Genomic DNA, 20962 nt, shown 5'->3' on the forward strand with positions numbered 1-20962 from the left:
GCATGCATTGCTACTGTCTAGCCTGCTCTCTTCCACACACTAAGGCCAGGAGGATGGTGAACTGCTGTAGAATAAACTGCTTATAGCATACTTACACGAGTTTAGAATACTTATGTATTGATTGTCATGTACTGGGATAGTGAATTAATTTTTCAACCTGGAAATCAAGTAGTATGCACTGATTTAGGTAGAAAAGCTTGGTATTTTGAATGTCTACTTACATTGGCTTCTTTTAAAATATTTATTAATGTGAATGGAATATAACAATTCCTTTTCATTTCCCAAGTTTATTCTGTGTGTTGATATTATTTCTAAATTTTGAATGACTGCGTTTGATCTCTAAATAAATGAGTTCAGAGGAAAAAATCAAATACCCACCATGCCCTACTTCCTGTCTCTCGACACATGGACGTGGAGCGGCCTACTGAAGACATACCTGCATCTACGGGGCTGGCGCCATCTTTCCTCTCATAATGTTTTGCACAGGAAAGGCGATCAAGGAAGAATGGGCAGCTGAGAAAACTAATGGAAAGATGCACACTCAGGCTCTGGGAAATAACACATCACACGGATGACAAAATAAATGGGTCATTTTCAAAAACTAGCCAGAGGAAAAGGGATTCTATGGTTTGAGGGTCATTGTAAGATCACTGGTTAGGTTAGGTAGAGAACTGAGCTCCTAAATCAGAGGTTGAGCCAAACATGGGATGCTTACTAGGGGAAATTTTCAATTTCCAAAGAAGGTCACAGCTTGTAACTATAGTCTCCACGTGGAAGAGAGCAGAGGTAGAAACGGCAGTTCCAAAACTTCTGTATTCTTCTGGCAGCTTTATTACATAGACATCGTTGTGGAAAGTAACACAGTCCTTCTAGGAGTAACACCATCTTTAAGTTCCAAGAGTTCTGCACCTTACCTATAAACACCTTGAGACACAAGCAGAATTGTTAAGTTTCTTTTACAGTTACAGCTGATGAGAGAATGGCCCTGAGAGAACACATATGGGCCTGGCATGTCACTGCGTGTTGAGACCCATGGCCTGCTCCACCGCACTGGTGTCCTCTGCCGGTGGTCTGGGCAAGTCCAGCATAGTGGATGAGCTGTCCCTGGGATTCCCTGTCACCAGCATCCAGTAGTTCTTGGGTTTTTCAGCTCTGTGTGAATCCAGATGTGTGTGAGCTGCAACCTCAATTTCCTTTCCAAAGTAGGTCCTGGGCAACAAAGATGGATTTTGGTTGGAAATTGAGTCACAACTCTCTCTAAGAGCAAATCTCACCACAAAAGCAGGCTGCAACAGAGCATCATGAGCCATGCCTTTAGTCCCAGCACAAGAGAGGCTGAGGTAGGGGGATCTGTGTGAGTTCAAGGTCAGCCTAGGGCTACAGAGTGAGCTCTATGTCAGCCCAGGTTAGAGTAAGACCCTGCCTCAAAACAAACAAAGATCCAAACAAACATAGAAAGCAGACTGCTATAGGAAACCTTTATAGGATCCCACCAGGGCATTGGGGTGTCCCTAAAATGTGGTGTATTGTCAGGAATGTTTCTCCCAGTTTGTAGGATTGTCTGGTAAAATCCTTCTGTGGGGAGGACTTCCAGGAGAGTTTTTACATCATCATTTTACACAGCACGATTTCAACATCAAAGAGCCTTTTGTGTGTGTGGACTTGGACTTAAAGTTGAACACCTTTGCTTATGCTCACGTATCTTAGCCCACCTTATGACTTTGCAATACAATACCTTAAGAAAAGATGGCGGTGGGCCACCAGGGCCCGGTTTGTGTGGCGATGATAGATGACAAGTTTTTCATTTGCCTTTAAAGGTTAAAAAAAGAAAGTGAGTTTAGCATCCTGTCCAGTTTCCTCTGAGCCAAAAAAATCTAGACATACATGATGTATTAATTTCAATTTATATATATATATATATCCCCACATATACATACGTATATGTATGTGTGTATGAATGACTTGGAATCCAAACCACAATGGATTAGATAAAATATGTAATGATAAATATCCACATGGTGAAATCATTACTTGAACTCATATTAGAGTTTTTCATTTATTTTTGCTTTTATATTTTTCTAGGCAGGGTCCCACTGTAGCACAGGCTGACCTGGAACTCACCATATAGTTCCAGGTTGGCCTCAAACTCACAGTGATCCTCCTACCTCTGCCTCCAAGTGCTTGGATTAAAGGCGTACGCCATCACACCTATCCTATACTGGAGATCACATCCCTGGCCTAGAACTCTCAATCCTCTTGCCTTAGCCTCCTGAGTGCTGGGATTCCAGATGTAAGTCACCACACACAGCCAGATAAACCTAACTTTAAAATCCTGACTCATGTAAAAAGAACACTGCAGCAGGATGGCAGCCCCTGGCATGAGTACTTGCCAAGTGCCCATAGCTGTGAGCTAGCCTTCTTGGTGAGTGAAACCCGCTTCATAGGTCTCTGCCTCCGGCGCAGTTACTGTGATTGTAGTGGGTTTGGACAGACCCAAGACCCTGCTAGTCATGACCGGACAAAGTATGAGTGCTGTCTAAGCCAAATACTGCCAACCTGCCGCCGGGCTCCCCCACCACCCTTCCCTGACTGCGCTAGCCTGGCTCCTGTCTGTCTTCCCCTGCTTGAGAGAGGAGCTTGCTGACGTGCTCAGTCATGAAGTCACACTCCAGAGCAAGACAGAGGGTCGCTGGGAAAGCGCTTGCTTACCATGCAAGCACGAGGAGCAGAGTTCGGATACCCATGACCCACGTAAAGCAGGGCGCAGCCGCGCACAGCCGTAACCCCAGTGCTCTACAGTGAGCTGGGGGGCAAAGACAGGAGGACCCTGGGTAGCTCCTGGTCCAGCTAGCCCAGTGAACTCAGCACCAAGACGCAAAGCTACTCTGTCTCAAAGTGGAAGGAGAGGGACTGACTGACAGTTGTCTTCTGATCTCCACATGCACACCATGACATGTGCGTGCTCACACTTACACACACATACACACACTAAAAAAGTATAATCACCCTTTGCTTCCTGTTAACATTCAAGACCCAGCAATGCCCTATGTCTTGGGACTATCTCCTACCCCCCCCCCGACCAAATTCTCTCCGAATCTTTCCCTGCACCCCACTTCTTTCTATGCATTTTCCTTCATCCCAACAGCTGAGGCACCAAGCTTACTCAGCTGCAAGTGGCATGTGACGTAGCTCGGGGGTCTCCATTTGGCACATGTGTGAGCTTGGCTGAGTGAGGGTCAGAGACCTGCCTGGGTCCTGAGGAGAGTCAACAATGGAGTAAAAGAACTGGGAGCCTGGACCATTGTTCCCTCCGCAGACTACCAGCCCCACCGTACCACGACGCACACCCTCCACACAGAATGCCCTCCACAGCGGACATCCGGGAGTTTTCACAAAACTGCCTAAGAAGGTAACGTGAATAACCTTAATGCACGCATTTAAACTGAGCTTGTTTAAATAGGGGAAATGAAGGTCATGCTCATGCCCACCACTGTCCCAGGAGAGCCAAGCTAGACAGAGATGGCTGCAGAGAAGAAAGCTGCCAAGCCCACTGTGTCAGGAACAGAGCGCTTTTTCTCCATCCTGGGACACCGAGAAAGGACCTCAAGAAGCCTAGGGCCCCATGCTAAATCTCCAAAGAGACAGGCCCCACTGGGTGGGGCAGATACACAGTAGCCTGTGACTGTGCCCCTCTAGTAGAAAATAGCTATATTAAAGGGAACTTGTAGCAGGTCGTAAAGCCCCGCAACAGGCCAGGAGTTACCCCACAGGAAATAGAGGTAAACTCCCATTCATTCACCCCCACAGTCACCCACTGGGAGGAACCAGGGAACAGAGGTAAGTCCCCACCCACTCTGCAAGTTACTGATAGACTTGAGCTAATTGGAACAAGAGTTACAGGAAATTTAACCTGTGCAGCTGCTTGGTTATACCACGTACGCTTCTGTGACTGGCTTGCTTGCACCTGCTATAGATGAAAGGTATAAAAGGCCCTGAATGCCTAAACCCAGGGCTGATGCCATTACAGAGAAATCTGGGGGTCAGACCACTAGTGCTGTGGTCGAAAAGAAGCTAAAAGTTGAATTGATTCACTGAGCTACTGTAAGAGTTCATCGCTGAGGAGCTAAACTTATCTTTGTCAGCAGATGGGGGAAATCCCAAAGAGGGAACTGTCCAGAAGGGGCCCAGAGGGGCAATAGAAGGAAAGACAGTTTAGGCTAAAACAAAGTAAAATGGAGTTCACCATTGGGGTGGCCTGACTACAGAAACGATTAATAGGCAAATTGCCATGCCCTGATTACTCACTTACCCCTCCCCTTGGCTATGAAAGCTATAAAATGGAAATCAAGTCTCAGCTGGGGAGCAGAACTGCTTTGGGGGGCTCCGTGGCCCCTGGGTAATAAGCTCCTTTACTTTCACTCATAAATCTTCCTGTCCTCTGTCCAAGAGGCTCTGAGTCTCAACCTGTCCAAGCATTCCCACAACATCCCCTTCCTGGACAATGGGGAGGACCCTGGCCAATCCTGTTAAGCCACTAAAGTCATGCTCTCCAAGTGACTTCCCATAAGCAAAGCGGCTGGCGTGAGAAGCAGAGAGCCTTCTCTGTGCCCACAGGGACCTGAGAGGTACCTGATGCTCCAGCCCAGCCCAGGCCAAGGTCTACGACAACAGACTGTGCGCATCACCCTGCCATGCTCTTCCCTAAGATTTCCCAAGCTCTTTAGCAATGACAGCTTAACCCAGTGTGGCTCCAGCCTATAATCCCAGCGCCCAGGAGGCTAATGAGGAGGATGGAGAGTTCCAGGTTAGCCTGGGCTATGGAGTGAGAAAGGGGAAGAGACTGACGGAGAAGGAAGAAAGGAAAGAAGGAAGGAGGAAGGGAGCTTGGGAAGAAAGGGAGAGAGGGAAGGAGAAAAGTGGGAGAGAGAGAGAGGGAGGAAGGAGGAGGGAGGGAAGGGGGAAGGAACGGAAGAGAAAAAGAAGGAAAGAAAGAAGGAAGGAAGGTGTTGTATAGCACATTCTTCCAAACCGAAGAGAGAAAAGAGGCTCTGGATAGTCAGAAAGTCAAGTCTTGGAGACCTGAGAATTAAGAAGTCACTCAGTCACTCCCCAAGTTTATGTTAGCTAGAAACTGAAATATCCCTTCCTGGAGGGTGGGGCAGGAAGTAAGTTCCAGAGACTCAGGAGGTCAACAAGTCTGGGAAAGGGTCGCAAGGCCCCACCCTGAGGCTATATGAAGGGGAAACAACTGCTTGGAGGAGATTCTCCATTGGCACTACCTGCAAGTAGAGGGCCAGAGACCCCCGAGCTTAGGTGAATTGCCCCCTGAGATCTCTCCTCGGGCAGCCATGTTTGAGTCATCTACTGCTTCCCTAGGCAGCCCCTCACTTTGCTCTGTAAGTAACTGCAATAAATTCACTGGTTCACCAAAACTGATTTGGGTGTCATCATCCTTTGCTCTGTCATCTGTGCCTTATTTGGGATGAAAATGTGACTTCATCTCTCTCCAGGGGAAACATTTCTCGTGACAGAAGTAGAGAAGGTTCTGCGTGAGAACGAAAATACTTAGTAGCAGAGGCCAGTTAAAAAGGAGACATAAAGGGAAGAGAAAGGAAGGGAGGAGGGTACTTAATAGGTTGATATTGTATATATGTAAGTACAATGGTTGTGATGGGGAGGTAATATGATGGAGAATGGAATTTCAAATTTTTTTATAATCATGGAAAATGCTAATAAAAATTTAAAAACTAAAAATTAAAAAAAAAAAAAAGAAGTAGAGAAGGAAGGGAGGGGAGGAGGGAAGACGTAACAGGCGTGCCAGGACCAAGAATAGGTAGAGACACAGTGCGGAAGCCTGGGCTCTCACACACATGGCCCTGAGCCTGTTTGGGGAAGTACATGGGGCTGCAGGGTCTTGTGCACAGCTTCCAGGTGATTGTAACGTGCACTGAGGTGGAGAGCTAGGACTGCAGGATGATGCGGCAGAGAGATCTGGTGCTCTCCACTTCTGGGTGATTTAGAGCTGAGAGAGAAAGAGAAGGTCCCCAAGCGCTTGGAGCTATAGTGAGTCAGCCTCTGCTTTACAGCCGGGAAGGAACCACTTCCCTTAGTCTCATCGTCCACGGGACCCAGTCTTCCAGATGAAGCGGCACTCACCCGCACTGGGAAGCCTTCATACTCCAGGCGCAGCTGGGGGTCCAGGAAGGCAGCCTGCCAGCAGTTCAGATGAGAGACCTCGTCCACCAGGTTTACTTCCTGGAGCCAAGACCTCTTTGATGACTTCAGAAGGGTCCTGTGGTCACTTGTTAAATAGAGCTGGAAATGGCAGCAAGCACTGGACTGAGTCAAAGTTGCTGAAGCCCTGGGGAAAGGCTGTCATGGAGCCGGACAGCAAGCAGGGCCGCTTTCAAATGTTCCTTATGTAAGAAAGCTTATCTTTCTTCTGCCTTAGAAATACCGAGCTGGACGATAGCCCCTTCCCCTCTCCGTCCCTCCTTTTCCTGTCTCCTTCCCACTCCCCGTCTCCTGCTCCTCCTCAGTGGACCTAGGTCTGCGTCATACTTATTATGAATAATGTTGAAGAAACTGGAAGCCTGAAGTGCAGCCAAATGCTAACATGCAGAGAAACGGGCACAACATGAGCTGAAATAGCAAAGCAGATCTTCCTCAAACCACTAACTTGTGTTTGTGTAGAAAGACAGTAAGACCAAGAGCTGATCGAGAAGGACCACTACCAGCAGGGGTTGTTTTTTCTTTAAATAAATGTCCCCCAAGTGCTTGTTGTTTCAAAGGCATGACACAAAAATGATGAGAGGTTAAGAAGACAAAAAAAAAATTGTCACCATCTGAAGATAAGATGGATGTCTCTGTGGAAATCAAAAGCACTAGCAAAAAAACAGAATGAGTAAACGAGCTCATCAAAGGTGAATATAAAAATAATGCTTTCTGGGCTTAGCGGTTAAGGGCTTGCCTGTGAAGCCTAAGGACCCCAGTTTTAGGCTTGATTTCCCAGGACCCATGTTAGCCAGATGCACAAGGGGGTGCATGCGTCTGGAGTTCATTTGCAGTGGCTGGAGGCCCTGGCGTGCCTATTCCCTCTCTCTCTCTGCCTCTTTCTCTCTCTCTGTTGCTCTGAAATAAATTTAAAAAATGAACAAAAAAATAAAAAATAATAATAACTGTTTCGTTGTATTGTTATAAGAAAAAATGGTTCTTAATTCTATTGGGCTATCCTTACTTTATGTAAACAAAGGCCTCCATGCAATGAGACCCTCACCTCCTCAAGGTTCAATCGCCTCCCAAAACAGCCCCACCATTTGGAGACCATTGTTGAAACACTGGATCTTGTGAGGGACATTTCACATCCTAACTGGAACAAGGGTATGTAGTCCTGCTCTGCCACTTACTAGCTAAGTGACCTAAGGCAAATCCTCTTAAATTCTTTGTCCCCAGGGTCCCCATGTCAGAGACTCATTTGCGAAGTTAAATGCGTTAATACATGTGCCCGTGTGACACTGCGGTGAGAAGACAGGCTTGCACTTAATGAGTGACACACGTGTGCAAAAGGGTTAAACAATTTACGGAAGTTCCCACCATGTAACTGGCGAGTAAAATTCAAAGCCAAGTTTATTGGTTCTATATATTTTGTTGTTGTTGTTATTTTGATTTCTTTCTCTTCTTTGGAGACAGTATCTCACTCTATAGCCTAGGCCAGCCTCAAACTCACAGCGTTCTCTTGCCTCAGCTTCCCCACATTCTAGGATTAGATTACAACTGTGCACAACCAATTCTGGTCTAAGATCAAAGTCTCGAGATTCCTGGCTTCTGACAATCTGAGCATCTCATATTGTCCTTCCCCCTTGGGAGGTAAACGTTTGATAATTAAAGGTATAAATTAAAGAGTTAGATATGGTAGCTCATGCCTGCAGTCCCAGATAGTCCAGGAGGATTGCTTGAGCCCAGGAATTCGAGATCAGTCTGGACAATATAATAAAACCCAAAGAGGAAAAAAAAAAAAGTTAACACATAGTATACCTTGCTAGGATTGGTGAGATCAGGTTGGTGACATTTGAGGAGTTTCAGATATTCATAAGTGGATCATTCAGTTTATAGGTGAAAGTGCTATAAGCTCCTGCTTTTTATTTATTTATTATTTATATATTTTCAAGCAGAGGGAGAGTATGGGTTCACCAGGGCCTCTAGCCAGTGCAGACGAACTTCATGTGCATGTGCCACTTTGTACATCTGGCCTTCCGTGGATATTGGGGGATTGGTCCCTGGTCATTAGGCTTTGCAGACAAAAGCCTTACCACTGGGCCATCTCTCCAGCCCCTAAACTTTTTGACAGTGGTATTACAGAAGACTTTTCTCCCTTACTCTTTAGCTTTTTGTATGTGTGTGTGTGTGTGTGTGTGATTGTGTGCTCACATGTATGCACATGCATATTGAGGACAGCGTTGTCACTTCTCAGGAACACTCCAGTTCTTAATGTCTTAGTTCTACCAGACTATCCTTACTTTATCTAAACAAAGGCCTCCATGCAATGAGACCTCACCTCCTCAAGGTTCTATTGCCTCCCAACACAGCCCCACCATTTGGAGACCAGAGTTGAAACACTGGATCATGTGAGGGACATTTCACATCCTATCTGTAACAACAAGGCAGGGTTTCTCACTGGCTTGTAGCTAATTAGGCTAGACTAGCTGTCCAGCAAGCCCCGGGACCCGCCTATCTCCACCTCCCCAGGGATTACAGGTGCCCGCCACTCTGCCCAGCATTTTTACATCTGAGGATCAAATCCAGCTCTTCATGCTTGTGAGGCAAGCAGTGTGCTCCCTGAGCTATGTATGGCCCCTTTTAGCTTTTAAGGGCGTATTTGCTTTCTTTTTTGTAATCCACAGCTGCCTATGCAAAGCCACTGGCTAAAACCTCGGTGACATCAGAGATGGAGTCTGTAGAGAGCCACAGCCAGTAGAAGCCACTGCCGTAGGCACAGCCGTGTCTACCTCCAGTTGAGCCACAGAGACCAGGGTGGGACACAGCTCCTCCTTAGGTCCTCCTCTTGGACTGCCTGTATGGGCCTGACCTTGTACAAAAGATAGCACAACTGGGCATGGTGTCACACACCTTTAACCCCAGCACTTGGGAGGCAGAGGGAAAAGGATCACTGGTGAGTTTGAGGCTATCCTGAGACCACATGGTGAATTCCAGGTCAACCTAGGCCAGAGAGAGATCCTACCTATAAAAAACAAAACACACACACACACACACACACACACACACGCACACACACACAGAGTCTACAACTGCCTTATTCCTACATTGTCTGACTTTGTCCCCCACGCTGGTTAGGTGCTACGACAGTGTCTCCACCAGAGCCTGCAGACCACCTGATCCCAGCTTTCACTCTATTCTTTATGTCTTTCTTTCTAATTGTCAAGTCACCCCAGTAAGTCAAAACCATGCTGGTCACACAGCCGGTGCCCAAACAGGGACCCTGGGACCCCTTACCCAGAAGCCTGAAGGGAAACTTCAAAAGGTTTAGTCTTGAGCTGGAGAATTGGCTTAGCAGTTAAGGCATTTGCCTGCAAAACCAAAGGATCCCAGTTCAGCTCTCCAGGACCCACGTAAGCCAGATTCACAAGGGGGAACATGCATCTGGAATTCATTTGCAGTGGCTGGAGGCCCTGGAGCACCAATTCTCTCTCCCTTTCTCTTTCTCTCTGCCTCTTTGTCTTCCTCTCTCAAATAAATAAATTAATAAATAAGTAAAAGATTCAGCATTGAGGACACTCCCTGGGGATGAGCACACATTACATTGTAAGGTAATTTGAGGGGAGCACATTTTAGAGTTGGGTATAAAATATGTGACATGCCCTATCATAGGATAAAGAGCGTATATTCAAACTTTCAAAGACATTCTAAAAAAAAGCATAGGCGCCAATGTTCTACTTAAACAGCGACACCGCTTCTTGGATTATGTACAAGAGATATGTCCTCGGTTGGCTGATGAAAAAAGCTTAACTTGGAAAAAAGAGAGGACTTGAGGGGTGGATGAGCAGTTAAGGTGCCTGCCTGAGAAGCCTATGGATTCACGTCCAACTCTCCAGGTCCCGTGCAAGCCACATGCACAGTGATGCACGCGGGCAAAGTTGCGTGTGCCACAAGGGGAACACATGTCCGCAATTCAATTTCAGTGGCTGAAGGCCTTAGTGCACCCATACTCTCTTCTTCTTCTTCCTCTCTCTCCCTCTTGCATTAAAAAAAAAGACAGTCTGTTGGGGCTTGCCTCAAAAAAAAAAAAAGAAAAGAAAAGAAAAATTGAGAGCTTGTTATAAAATTCTAAATATTTAAATTTTGTGGCCACTTTAATTTTTCAGGAGGCCCCATCTGCAGAGTCTCTTAGCCATTATTCCATCTTTGAAAGCAGAAATGAATGACTGGTTCAGAGTAGACATGCAAGGAAAGACTCACCATTCGGTTCTCAAGTCCTCCTGTTATCGCAAGGCGAAAGTCCTGTCCGTATCTGAGGACTTGACCACTGGTATCTCTACCTACACTGTTAATGGAGGCCAAATACAACATAAACACTCCACATTGGAATCATCCTGGGGCTCTATATTTTATGCACGATTTTTGGCAATCTTTTTCCTTAATATACGTCCACACACCATAACTAAATAAAAGTACTTTTCTGTTTTGTTTTGTTTTTCTCCAAGGTAAAGTCCCAATAACCTCAGACAATGTCAAGGGAAGCTGATGAGGGGCTGGGGAGATGGCTCAGCGGGTAACAGAAGCGTGAGAATCTGAGTTAGTCTCCCAGCATCCACATTAAATGCTGGGGATGGCCATGCATGCCTGTAGCTCCAACACTGAAAAGGGCGGAGACAGAGGGAACCCAAGATTCCTGCTCAGCCAGTCTAATTTAGAAACCGTGAGCTCCTGGTTCAGTGAGAGACTCTGTCTTAGGGAAATAAGATAGAAGAGTAATAGAGATGGACTCTGAACATCCTCCTCTGACCTCCACACATGTGCACAGGAGACCCACATCTGCAGACCCACATGTTCATGCTACACACAAGGAAGAGCAAGAAGCTAATGAAAACCACATGAGTAGAACCCATTAATTTGTTCAACACTTTTTGCAAATTCGTTGAATACCATCTAAAAGGCATTTTACTTATGCATTTACCAATTTCTTTATTTGGGTAGTACAAATTTTTACTTTTTAAAACAAAAAACAGAGTTTCACATGGAAGCCAAGGCTAGCCTTGAATTCACTGCGTAGCCCTCAAACCTCCAGTTTGCATTAATCTTCCTGTCTCAGCCTCCTAGTACTGACATTATGAACATAAGCTACCTCATGCAACTAGAAAAGTTCCTTTGTTTCGGCCTTAACATCCAACTGGTATGCTATTCCCTGCCCCATACCGCAGACCACAGCCAGCTGCTTTGTGAGCCTTTGGCCAGAGCCTGACATGCTAACACGCGCTAGGGACTTCTGGCCAAGTGCCTTAGTGTCTTTAGATAAAGCCAAGATGGTACCTGTAGATGTTCAATAAAAATCGTCCCTCTTTGGGGAATGGAGGCTGTCATCAATTTTCAGCTGTTTTAATATGAATCATCTGTGCTCAAGAGAAACCTGAACTAAGGACTTAAAGGATGGGCTCTATTGTTGTCTAAGCCCCGAACTTGTAAACCAGCCAGCAAAGGGGAAGCTTTCACTGTGATCATGCCTCTGCTTAATCATTAAGCATTCATTGCTCATTTTCAAAACCTCAAGTAGGTTTTACATGGACAGCTTTACAAGAGCAAGCCCTGTCCAGTGCCACCTTTCATTAAACGGCATAGTCTTGTAAAACTCACGTAGAGCATGAACCACAAAAACACTCGACAAATCCAGCGCCCTGAGCCATCAGTCAGTCAACCCGTTGCTTATGGGCAGAATGTGAGCTCAATATGGAAGCCTGCTCCTTGAAATTCCCTTGATCTGATCATCATGAAACAACCATTCTGACGGAATGCCAATGGCCAATTATCCTACTGTCTAGGGCAAAGAAGATTGTAAAGGTCCCTTAACAATAATTCTCAAGTAAGCAAGAGGAGACTTCAGAAAATGATCACATAACCTTTGCCTGCAGAGCATTTGTATGTGTGTGCGTGCGCACGCACACACACACACACATATGCAAGTGTGCAACCCAGAGGTTGGTTTCTGGTGTCATTCCCTGGGCCTTTTTTCTTAAAAAAAAAAAAAAAAAAAAAAAAACAACTTATTGAATCCAGAGAGATGGCCCTGCAGTTAATGTGCTAGACTGCAAAGCCTAATAACCCGCGCTTGATTCTCCATGACCCACATTAAACCAGATGCACAGGTGGTGCACATGCCTCTGGAGTCCAGTTGCAGCAGCTGGAGGCCCTGTTGTCCCCATCTCTGTGTCTCTCTGCCAGGCGTGGTGGCGCACGCCTTTAATCCCAGCACTCGGGAGGCAGAGGTGGGAGGATCGCCTTGAATTGGAGGCCAGCCTGAGACTACACAGTGAATTCCAGGTCATATTGGGCTAGGATGAAATCCTACCTCAAAAAAAAAAAATTATTTATTTTTTACTTGAAAGAAGAGAGAAAGAGAGAAACAGGCAGAGGGTGAGTATGGGTGCACCAGGGCCTCCTGACACCTGCAAAGGAACTCCAGATGCACGCCCCACTGTGCAGGCAAGTGCTCTCAACCACTGAGCCATCTCCCTACTCTTTTCTCTGTCAATGAGACAGGCTCTCTCATTCAGTATGGAACTCACCAATTAGACTAGACTGGCTGGCTAGTGAGCCCCAGGGGCCCACCTGTCTCTGCTATACCAGCACCCCGGGATTATAAGCAAGTGCCACCCAGCCTCTTTTGTTTTAAGGAGTGCTAGGGATCTGAACTCAAGTGCTCATGTTTACGAAGTCAACACTTTATTGAACGAGCCAGCTCCCCAGCTCCCTGGCACGTGTTCTTTAAACGACAGTTATGACCAGGTACTGTGATGTTTTAACAGCCAAATAATTCTACCTCAAAATGGTAAAGGTGTTTCTGGCCACAGGGACCTTGGACTTGGCTGCGCTCAGGCCACAGGGCACCTCTAACTCATCAGTCAGCTGGGCATTGATTTCATCTGGAGTCATGCACAGGCTCACGTCTCCATCCTGATACACACCAACTTCTTCCACTGGGGGATGATCAGGATTCACCAACATCACTTTGTCACCAAAGTGAACATAGCCATCTTCAGATACTGAGAGCTGCATCTACAATTTTAATTGAATTATTAAATTTAATTGAATGTGAACCATTCAATTCCTTGGCCTCTGGAGTACAGCTTTCCTTCTCAGCTAAGCACCCCTTCCAATAAGGACTTCCCCAGGTCCTTAAGGGGTTTCCTCTCCCCTCCTCTCCAGCATCAAGTGAACAACATCAAGTGAAGCTGGCGGAAACTTCATGCCTTGATTCCATTATTAACCTGTTCATTGTTTCTGGAAAATTTCTTGAGCACCAACTGAAAGGCATTTTACATATGCACATATTAATCCATTCATTTCTTTATTTGGAAAATGCAAATAATCATAATTAAAAGCAGACATCTTTTATGTTTCTAAAGTCTTAAAGAATTGTCAACATCATGGTTTTGGTTTTCAGATTAAAAAAAAAAACTTTCCAAAAACTTCACTATTTTCCAAATGGTAATGCATTTATGGGATTTTTTTTTTTTTTTTTTTTTTTTTGCTTAACTCATACTTAATTCAATAGAATTTTATAAACAATGTTGGAACTTAAAAATACCTGTTTCAAAAGATTCTTTTTCAGTGCTCTGTTTCTCTGAATGAGCAGTCTCCCCAAGTCTCTCTTCTCTAAGAAGTCTTTCATGCGCTCCTGATTAAAGAGAGAGAGAGAGAAAAAAATTAATTTAAGAGTCAAAAGATCTACTGAGTAGCAGGTTCTGGGGTTGAGAAGAAAAAGACACCAGTCACAATCAAAAGTAGCATTTGGAGGCCATCAGTGTTCCCTCATGAGGCCCCACTGACTGTGAGATGAGAGGAAAGCCCAGGCCCTCTTCCCAAACACACACGTTCCAGAACCTTCAGTGCCCCTGAGAATGCCACAAAGCAGTGAGAACAAGCTTAGGGAAGGGTGGCGGTTCCATCAGATCCTCCCTCCCCTCCGGCCCTGGCCCGCAGCCTCGTCTGGGAGGCTGCCAGACCTAGAGAGGGGGTGCTCAGCGCGGGGCAAGCAAGACCCTGGGGTGGGGTGGGGGAGAGAAGACAGGGACACCAGATTCGGGGACGTTAGGAAAGAGAGCAGGGTACCCAGAGATGACAAGTGAGCTGTCGGGGGTTTCCAGAGGGGTTGAATGGGGCCGGGGTTGGGGGGGAGGCTGCGTGGAGCAGAGAGCCCGCGGCGGGGTCTGGCTGCCCGGCCATGCCCTGCGCACCTCTTCCAGGTAGGCATCCTCGTTCCAGTTGCCCATCCGGACGCCAGGACCATACAGATTACGTGCCATGGTCCGCTCCGCTCTCCAGACAACCTTCCCCGGCCCCAGCACAATCCTGCGTGAGCGTGCCCCGTTGCCAGGACAACCAGGCCGCAGGCAGTTGGTCAAGGTCCCTCTGGTGGCCAATGAGTGACAATACGCGAATGTGCTGGGCCTGCCAGGGTCTGTCCCCCAATCCGGCCCATCCCCCCCTCCGCTGCCACCAAGTTGGCCAGAATAGATATGAATGCACTCCCCCCCACACACACACGCAATTCTAAACTTAGTAACACACAATAAGATTTTTTTTTGTAACGTGTGAACTTTGTAGGTGACAATGTTGTGTCTCAATTTCAAAAGGTTGGACGGCCTGAGTAGATAACGGTTATTTCAAAACAATTCAGGGAAGCCCCGAGCCAGGACCCTCTGGTTTGAAGAAAACTTGAAACTTTTTTTTTTTTTTTTCATTTTCGTTTGATTGCTTAGTTGACATAGTTTGGTTTCAGATTCTCTTCAATTTTATTTTTATTTATTATCAAGCAGAGAGAGAGTTCGAGAAGAGGCAGAGAGAGAGTTGAGAAGAGGCAGAGAGAGGATGGGCTCACAAGGCCTCCCGCCACTGCAAGTGAAACTCCGGATGCATCAGTCACTTTGTACAGCTGCCTTGACTGGGTACTGTGGAACGGAACCAGGGTTACTAGGCTTTGCAGGCAATAGCCTTAACTGCTGAGCCATCTCTCCAGCCCTGGTTTTGGATTTTTGAGACTGTCTCCATCCGTATCCCAGACTGACCTCAAACTCACTATGTTGTTCAGACAGGCCTGGAACTGGCCATTTTCCTGCCTCTGCCTCTAAGTGTGGGAATCACAGGTGTGCACACCTCACTGGGCCTAAAACTTACTTTTCTTTTTATTAGAATCTAAATGAAAACTGTTATAAGCAGCAGAGTAACCTTGTTGAGGCGCAGCAGAGAAGCTGTCAAATGGAAGTGTGGCTCACCTGTAACCCATTTTCCTAATCACTGTCAACTGAATAAAAATGTGGCCCAGGCCCTTATGTTTAGTACACAATACTTGATAGTCAACACTAATTCACTATGCTACTGGCTTAATACTAACTGTGGATTCTTTGATCATTGCCATGGGATATATCCTTCCCTCATAGTAAAACACGTACTGTGGAACAGGATGCCTGGTAACACTTGCAGAAGCATACAACACCTCTCAGTTGCGTCATTTTCTCTTGTGATGTTTATTTTTATTTACTTGAGAGAGTGTGTGAGAGAAAAACACACAGACTGTGGGAATGACAAAGTCTGTTGCTGCTGCAGACAAACTTCCGATGCTTGTCCCAATTGTGTACCTGGTTGAACGTGGGTCCTGGGGAATGGAACCCAGCCAGCAGATATTTGCAAACGAGTGCCTTTGACTGCTGAGACATCTCCCAGCGCTCTTGCGCTGTTTTGTGCATCATCACCCAAAGCATACCAAATCCACTGCTAGTATTGTCACTAAAAACAGCTGTGGTGTGATGGGCCTGCAAACACAGTGAAGGATGACTTTTACAAAATTGGAAAGCAGTAATGGTTATTCCTCAGCAATCAATCATGTCATGAACAAAGGAATGGAAAACATTAAAAGACCTGCTTTGCTGAGGGTAATACCACCAACCAAAATATGAGGAAGGCCTAAACTTGCAAGGGCCTGAATTTAAGATCCAGCGTCTAATGTGTACACAGTGAGGAAATTGCCTAACGGTCCCTTCCTCAGAAAGAGTCCGTATTGAAGCTGGGTGTGGTGGCACACAGTAAGTAATCTCAGCACTCAGCAAGTGAAAGCAAGAGGGTCATGAGTTTAAGACCATCCTCAAGCCCAGTGAGTTTGAAGCCAGTCTGGACTAAGTAAAACCCTATCTCAAAAATAGACAGCTTGGCTGGAGGGATGGCTTAGCAGTCAGGTGTTTGCCTGCAAAGCCAAAGAACCCTGGTTTGATTCCCCAGGACCCATGTTAGCCAGATGCACAAGAGGGCACATGGGTCTGGAGTTCATTTGCAGTGGCTGCAGGCCCTGGCGCGCCCATTCTCTCTCGCTCGCTCACTCGCTCGTACTCTCTCTCTCTCTCTCTACCTGCCTCTTTCTCTCTCTGTCACTCTCAAATAAATAAAAATGAACAAAAAAATTTTTCAAGTGTTTATTTTATATATACAATTTTATAAAATTGTTAATTTATATCCCTCAAAAACCTTTAGACCCTCAAGATTAAAGCTGAGGTTTATTCTTCATTATTGCACCCCAATAGTTTACTAATTACTTATTTAAAAACCAGCTACCACTCCTTCCACTTCATAGTTATAATTTTGACATAAAGCAGTGACATACTATGAAACCAATGTAATATTGCTATCATTATTTGATGAGACATGAAAAGCTGTAATTGGAGTGTTTTGTTGCTTGTGAAATATGGAACAGAAAAAAAAAGTCAAAGAATCATTTTCAGAAAAAGAGAAGTGGAACAAAGTTTAGGCACTAGGAAAGAGAAACACAAGTTACCATCCTAGGAGCTTGAACTCCTGAAGAATCGGCAAACAGATTACAGAAGTCCTCATTAGATGAGAAAGGCAAATCGTCCCAGGGTGGCACCAAGAAAGCCGAGTAAGAGTCTTCTCTGACACACACGCTCCTTGTCTCTGGACTTCAGCATCTGCATCAGGGGAAACAGGCGGAGGCTGCTCCCTGCTGACTCTCTGGGAGGTACAGCGTTAGTAGATGTAGTAGAAGGGGGAAGGGGCTCAGAGGTCAGCTATACTGAAGGTCTGGAATAAGTAGAATTCTCCACTGCGTGCCTTCTCAGAACCTTGAGCGTGACAGCATACCTCATAAGCATACAAAACAATGGCAAAACATACAGTACATCTCACGTTAATATCAACATGGAATCCATTTCTCCAAGAGCATCTTGTGAGATCAGTCTGTTTAAAATTATTTATGTAGGGCTGGAGAGATGGCTTAGCGGTTAAGCACTTGCCTGTGAAGCCTAAGGACCCCGGTTCGAGGCTCAAGTTCCCAGGACCCACGTTAGCCAGATGCACAAGGGGGCGCACGAGTCTGGAGTTTGTTTGCAGTGGCTGGAAAACCTGGTGTGCCCATTTTCTCTCTCGCGCTCTTTCTCTCTCTCTCCCGCCTTTCTCTGTCTGTGGCTCTTAAATGAATAAAAATAAACAAAAAAATAATAACCATGAGGAAGGCCTAATAACTCTACCTCAAGACAACAAACAGAAAAGTAAGCATTTCCAGGCAGAGAAGCAGGGTGAGAATAACCATGGGGTGTTGGCCTTATCTTTCCATCTTATTTTTTGAGACAGGCTCCTCCTGGTTGTTTTTGACACTGTGTGTGTACCCATTTAGCGAGCTTCCAGATTCTCCTGGATCCACCTCCATTGCAAAGGTGTAGTTGGCTACTAGGAACACAGACACATGCACTTTGTGTCTGGCTTTAATGTAGGTGCTAAGAAATTGATCTCAGGGTGATAGGCCCGCAAGCAAGTCCCTTTAACCACTGAGCTGTCTCCCTAGCAGCCCGAGATCAGTCTTTTAGTTAAAACTAACTATATCAGTCAGTATTTCCTTGCTATAGCAAATAGCTAAGAGGTACAGTTGTGTTTATTTATTTATTTAAGAGAGAAAGCTGGTTGTTATGGTGCACACCTTTCATCCCAGCACTTGGGAGGCAGAGGTAGGAGGATCGCCGTGAGTTCAAGGTCACCCTGAGATTACATAGTGAATTCCAGGTCAGCCTGGGCTAGAGTGAGACCCTACCTTGAAAAAAAATAAATAGAGAGAGAGGGAGAGAGAGAAAGAAATGGTGCACCAGGGCATCAAGCCACTATAAATGAACTCCAGATGCAGTGCCACCTTGTGCATCCGGCTTCACCTGGGCACTGGGGAATCAAACCTGGATTCTTTAGCTTTGCAGGTAAGTGCCTTAACTGCTAAGCCAGCCACCTCAATTGTTTTGTGTTTTGCTTTGTTTTGAGACGTACAACTGGCTATGTTGTCCAGATGGGCTAGAAACTTATTATCCTCCAACCTCAGTCCACTCAAGCCCTGGGATAACAGGACTGTGCTTCCATGCCTTGTTCCATGAGAGACACGATTTTCAAGAAGGAAAGATATAGTTGGGATCACAGTTTCAAGGTTTTGTGCCATACCATCTAGGGCATGATGGGCAGAGCTGCCTACCTCATGGCAGGTGCAGGGAGGCTGGACAAAGTCATCTTCTCAGGGCTCTTCTCCAGTGGCCTACTTCACCTAAGCAGGCCCACCTCCCACTTCCCGCCACCTCCCAAACTAGCTCCGCCACCCGGGAACCTACGCTTTCGGCACAGGAGCCTGGAGGGACAGTTTGTATTCAAACCATAACACTGACTCGGTGATTTTGAGGCTTAAAGGACATAATAAGACTAAAAACAATTAGGATTTGGGCATGAAGGTGGAAGAATAGAGGTAGACACCACCAGGCCTTTAATCTCAGTACTCAGGAGGCAGAGGTAGGAGAACTGAGACTACATAGAGGATTCCAGGTCAGCCTGGGCCTCAAGAAACTCTACCTCAAGACAACAAACAGAAAAGTAAACACTTCCAGGCAGAGAAGCAGGGTGAGGCCAGGCACAGAAGCAACGAAAAACCAGAAAAGTATGCAGGGTAATGAAAAGGGAGTGAGGAGGACAGGGTAAGGGGCCTCTAGCGTCACAGCAAGAATTACAGTCTTTCCTGTAGGTAGGGCGGGCCATGGAAAGCCACTCAGAGGAAACCAAAGGGCAGAGTCCAGCTGGAGAAGTTTTCCGTGGCTACAGGCTATCATGCAAATCTAAGGCTGACTGGCTAGGATAGAGGCCAGAAAGCCCCACTAGAAGACAGCGCAGGGAAAGTGAGTGCTACACACCCGGAGCAGTGGAGAAAGAGAAAGAGAAAGAGGGAGAGAGGAACGAGAAGTGAATGAAGTTAATGCTGGTAGATTATGGGAAAACAGCAATGCAATGAGAGAACCCATCCAGTTGTTCATTCAGAGGAGACCCTGTGAGGCACACCCTGTGCTCCATCCTGGGGAAACACAAATAAAAGAATCCCGTCCCTGGAGAGTCCAGAGGAGGAGGCAGCTCTGCACACATGATGACAGGTGGGGGGCGTTGGGCCAAAGCATCAGTACAGGGAAGGCTGCTCTAGCAGGACGCTGACAAGTGTTTTCCCACTAAATACCCCTGTGGTACAGTAGGCAGGATGTCAGAAGTGGCCCTATTCTAACAGGATGACAAAGTTCTCTTTGAAATGTACTACTTTTGATCCGGCGTGGTGGTGCATGCCTTTAACCCCAGCACTCGGGAGGCAGAAGTAGGAGAATCACCATGAGTTCGAGGCCACCCTGAGACCACATAGTGAATTGCAGGTCAGCACTGGGCTACAGCAAGACCCTACCTTGTAAAACAAAACAAAAACAAAACTACTTTTGGAGCTGGACAAATGACCTAGCAGTTAAGGTGCTAGCCTGCCAACATGAAGTACCCAGGTTCAGTTCACCAGGACCCACTTAAGCCAGATGCACAAGGTGGTGCATGCATCCGGAGTTCATTTGCAGCAGCTGAAGGCCCTGGCACACCCATATTCTCTCTCTCTCTCAAATACATAAAATAAAAGAAAAAGAAAAAGAAATAGAAAACAATACGTATTACTTTATTTATGTGCAAGCAGAGAGAAAAGAGAGAGAGATAATGGGCATACCAGGGCCTCCAGCCCCTGCAAATGAATTCTGGATGCATGTGCCACTTTGTTCATCTGGCTTTACATGGATACTGAGGATTTGAACCCAGATCGTTAAGCTTTGAAGGCAAGTGCCTTGCTGGCTGAGCTATCTCTCCAACCCAACAAAAACATTTTTTAGTGTCCTGTCTTACCAGGGCATCCATGCCTACCCTCATGGAACACACAATGCTGAAAATGGTCTCCCAAGTCTTTATGATTCCATCTCATTTTCCCTTCTGTTTGCTTCAGATTCTCTGGGGGAGAATGCTTTGTGTATACCCTGTATTTCTCCCAAACCTGAAGTGGTCTGGAGCTCAGCACTCACTCCCAGAATATGACCAGTGGGACTAAGTTTTCTTGGACATTCTGGGTTGACTTTGGCAATCTTGAGGTCAGCCTTCATTCCCTCATTGCTGCAGATCATTAGATACTCTGTTCTCATGTACTTGGAAATCCTGACAGCAGAAGAGATGTCCTACTCATTTCACATACTCATTGCACACCAGGGCCTCCTCATTGACTTCTCAAGAAGTTGATACTCAGTTTTTCTAAAAACACTCTGATGGCTTTGGAAATGCCAGAGTTTGGGAGCAGGGCTGGAAGGAGCCAAATGTCCTCTCCTATGAGAGCAGAAAGAAACTGTTTCCCACCTGTGAGGCAGAT

The 20962-nt window shown here is 46.1% G+C and overlaps 1 protein-coding gene across 2 annotated transcripts; it reads right to left on the minus strand.

The window, feature by feature from the left end:
- Positions 1–532: 532 nt before the first annotated feature.
- On the minus strand, positions 533–17185 carry Cfap161 (cilia and flagella associated protein 161). 2 transcript variants are annotated; one of them, XM_045146235.1, is made up of 7 exons: positions 17054–17185; positions 13817–13906; positions 13049–13284; positions 10474–10558; positions 6157–6315; positions 1736–1809; positions 533–1209 (listed from the first exon to the last, which is right to left on the minus strand). In XM_045146235.1, the coding sequence occupies exons 1-7, from the start codon at positions 17054–17056 to the stop codon at positions 1014–1016; spliced, it is 843 nt and encodes a 280-aa protein (XP_045002170.1). In that variant the 5' UTR covers positions 17057–17185; the 3' UTR covers positions 533–1013. The 2 variants fall into 2 exon arrangements, with proteins under 2 accessions (XP_045002170.1, XP_004658298.1); XM_004658241.2 differs by lacking the exon at positions 17054–17185 and adding an exon at positions 14466–14557.
- Positions 17186–20962: the final 3777 nt, after the last annotated feature.

Source organism: Jaculus jaculus, chromosome 3 (assembly GCF_020740685.1).
Source record: "Jaculus jaculus isolate mJacJac1 chromosome 3, mJacJac1.mat.Y.cur, whole genome shotgun sequence".
Lineage (NCBI taxonomy): Eukaryota > Metazoa > Chordata > Mammalia > Rodentia > Dipodidae > Jaculus > Jaculus jaculus.